Source organism: Sinocyclocheilus anshuiensis, unplaced genomic scaffold (assembly GCF_001515605.1).
Source record: "Sinocyclocheilus anshuiensis isolate Anshui unplaced genomic scaffold, SAMN03320099.WGS_v1.1 scaffold1014, whole genome shotgun sequence".
In the NCBI taxonomy this organism is placed as follows: Eukaryota; Metazoa; Chordata; class Actinopteri; order Cypriniformes; family Cyprinidae; genus Sinocyclocheilus; species Sinocyclocheilus anshuiensis.
In genome coordinates, this window is record NW_015540943.1 from 804,930 (window position 1) to 808,679 (window position 3,750).

General features: G+C 36.9%; 1 protein-coding gene across 1 annotated transcript in view; it reads left to right on the top strand.

Moving 5' to 3' along the window:
* Positions 1-3,750, top strand: part of LOC107689738 (copine-8-like) — a 150,844-nt gene that overhangs the window by 81,798 nt on the left and 65,296 nt on the right. Inside the window, exon 5 of the mRNA XM_016487870.1 lies at positions 831-870. Coding sequence (XP_016343356.1) covers positions 831-870 — 40 coding nt within the window. The remainder of the gene's footprint in view (positions 1-830; positions 871-3,750) is intronic.

Sequence of the window (3,750 nt, forward strand, 5' to 3'; positions counted from 1 at the left end):
GAACTTCATTTGGACAGCTTTAAAGGCGATTTTCTCAGTATTTTTTTTTTTTTTGCACCCTCAGATTCCAGATTTTCAAATAGTTGTATCTCAGCCAAATATTAAAATAAATGTCAAAATTGAAAGGGTAAGTCAGTTATTATGCTTAACACACAGCTGGGTTTTATCTGATTTGGCTGCCCCAGTTATGGCAAAGAGGCTGAAACTGCCATTAAAAAAAAAAGGTAAATCATGCATAAATATCAGACCAAATCATTTCAGATCTGCTGCAGACAGCATTTTCAAAAGTGGGCAACAATCCCAGAATGCATTGCGTTGAGGTCAGTGCAAAAATTCATCCAATATGGTGAACAAAGTTGAAAGAAATGTTGATTCTAAATATATCTATTGAAGAAAAGTAGTGATTATACATCTAATTCAAAATAGAATGTCATGTATTGTTATGATTCTTCACCTTAGCTTAGCAACATACGAATGACAGATTGTCAGTGAAATCTCTAGTGCACTTCACATAAGGAACAATATATTTGTGGCACGTAGAGTGTGCTAGAGAGTGTTACAAATCTGTCACTTATGTGTTTTCTTTTCAGTTAGGTTTTTGCCCCAGAACATGGCGACATTTAGATTAGTCAGAGTGAGCTATGCTATTGGAAGGAGTCAGTTCATTTCAGGAACTACAGCTAAAAGCAAATTTATCAAATCTTTCTGGGCCAGCTGGTAATTTGATATGATATAAGCAATAAATACAAAAACGATGAATATACAAACAAAAAACTGGTTATTCTGGTTGAGTGCCCCTTCTCAGTATGTCCTTATCTTTGGTTTTTCAGGTATGATGTCGACTCCAAGAGCAGCAACCTTTCAAAACATGTAAGTCTCCTCTCCACATTTCCTCTCAGACTCCATAAACGCTTACCCTGTTGACCTCCTCTAGGCCATTGTGAAGTTTAGGATGCCATCATACACACTAGTCCACAGTAAAACCATCTCACAGTGCTTGTAATCAGCAGGTCTGTTTATATGAGAATAAAGAGGTAAACGTGGGTTAATAGAGATGTGTGATTAGAGAAGCTCTCACAGAGATAGTAGCATGATTGAAGCTGTGTTTTGGTGCTCAAGCGGGTCCCTGAGGTAACATTTTACACACTGATGATGGGTTTAGAGTAAAAGATGCAAATTCACTACGGTGGTCTCATCTGTGCTCGTCATGGAATGTGGCCGTGATCATTCTATGTCTTTATTTCTTTCGTGTTCCAATCAAACAACCAATCAACCCAAAATATATTCACCATGCCTGACATTAACTGTCAGTTCAGCCATCCATCCATCCATACCCCCTGCCCATGAACTGTATGAAAAAAATAAACTGTCTTTCAATCAGTCAGCATCAACTTTGTCAATCAGTCAATTGATCCATTAAATTCATTTATACTCCCAATATCAATATCAACTTTGCCTATCAATCAGTAAATCAATTATTTAACCCATCCATATATTCATCTATCCAGCTATCAACAGATGTTATTCCATTTCCATAGGCAGGAAGAAACTTCCAAGAACCCTCTTCTTGTAAAGAGATTTTTTTCTGTAGTATAGCGTAATTTTTCTTGGAGATTAACATTTTCTTCATTTAATGTCAGTTTTTTAGATCAGCGTATTGTGTATATACACACTATCCATTATATATAGGTTGTTTTCTACAAAATTTAAGAATTATACACAGTGTTCTTTATGTAACTTACAAAGGTTCTCTTTGACATAAGGCTGCAAAACCATTTTGGTTCTAATTGGAACCTTTAATTTTATGAGTCTAGGATTTTTGGTAATCCCTTGGCATTTACAAAGCAAACTAACAAGAGTCAGGTAGTAGTGAAACTAAGGTCATTTAATGCTAGTTAATTCAGCGTTTATAGCACAGGAGACTGTGGGCATCCATCAATGTGGCAAAGTGGAACTGTTTAACGAAACACAACATGGCATTTACTAAACTACCCGCCAACAACACCATTGATCTAAACCAGCCGTACACTTCTCTGTGAATCTGCCATATCACAGGCAGCGCTCCAGAGCATCTGTACTGCTATTGTTTCCTGCAGCTAGCATGTGGACACACTAGCTATAAAGAGACAGATAAACTGATCTCTTCACACATCATGCACAAGAGTAATTGAAAACACCCTCAGTGACTCCAGTGAGCATACAGGTTCCATCCCTGAAAATTACCGCCTCGAAATTATCTAACAAATCAGACACAGTACCTCTTGGTGCTTTACTCCCTCCCTTTGTCACCCAGAAATCAATATTACTCTCTTCCCCCCTGACTTAGAAAGACAAACACTGCTTGTCCACTCCCAAATGGAATTCTGCACAAAACCATTATAGAATGTGTTGAAAGGCAAAGAGCGACTATGTCCTCAGGTGAAAATTAAGAGAGGCAGCAGGGAGAAAACCACACATGCAGAGATAGAGGAGGAAACCGTGAGAGATAGATGGAGAAAGACAGATGTGGAGAAGGAGGTCGTCATAGAGTTTATAGAGAATAAAGGTAGATTATTCATATTCATCTTTATGAATACAAATTGAGAATTTAGTCGCCCGCAGTAATTAGAGGAGCAGTAGGACAAGTGCTCATGGGAATGTCTGTGTCAGTGAAAATGTAGCATTTCATAAATAACTGAGTATGAACTCAGTGAGCAAAGACTAGTGTCTAAATTTGTGACAGTCATATTGAAAAAAAAAAAAAGTTCGCCACCCAAAATATTTTATTTATCCAAGGAACACAACAATCACACTGCTCTTTTCCATACGACAAAAGCATATAGTGACTGCAAGCTGGCAAAAAAGTATCTTATATTTAACACATTCGCTATATTTAAAGTTTTCTGAAGTCACATGGTAACTTTTGTGTAAGGAACAGACTGAAATTTGTCCCCTTCACCGTATCACTCAAATCTCATTTGGGTTTTCATATCCATAATTGCTGTGCCACATTTGGTTACAGGACATGTGAGAAGTAATGGCAACGTTAATGTCAAACATAACAGTACTTTTTCCACACCATCGAGATTGGGGTTAGCCCAATCAGTTTAGTTAATGTTGACAGTTTTTTTTATAAAGTAAATCATCTAGCTAGACCTGTTGTCCTTAAAATGGTGAATTATTTTGTCCACCCTCTCAACTTGGCATCACAGGAAGTGCACTTTGTTGGCTTGAGTAATGGGGAGATGCTTCAAAGTTTGCTGAAGGGGAAAGCTCAGAATTACATGAAATAATCTGTGGGGTGCCTCAGGGTTCAGTAATTGGCCCCCTTCTCTTCTCGATATATACACACTTTGCAATCAGCAGAGGATATTAGGCATGTATTAAATTAAATTAAATTAAATTAAATTAAATTAAATTAAATTAAATTTATTACCTATTTCTTTATTATTATGAAAAAAGAAAAGTCCCCACTATTACACTGAAAGTATGTCTTTGAAAAATACAAACACATCTGCTAATGCAAAGCAATTGGCCCCATTTTCATTCTTATTCTCTGGATGTCTTATTTTCATTTTCTCCTGTTTCCTTTGATCATTCTCGCTCCACTGCACTTTCCATTGATGCACATTTTTATTAATACAGAATAAAGTAAATGAAGATCTATCATTTTCAGCAGACTTCATTGCACAAACAGTATCACCCACCCTTATAAAAACGTCTCAGTTTACTTATGTAACCATGGTTCCCTGAGTAGGGAACGAGACACTG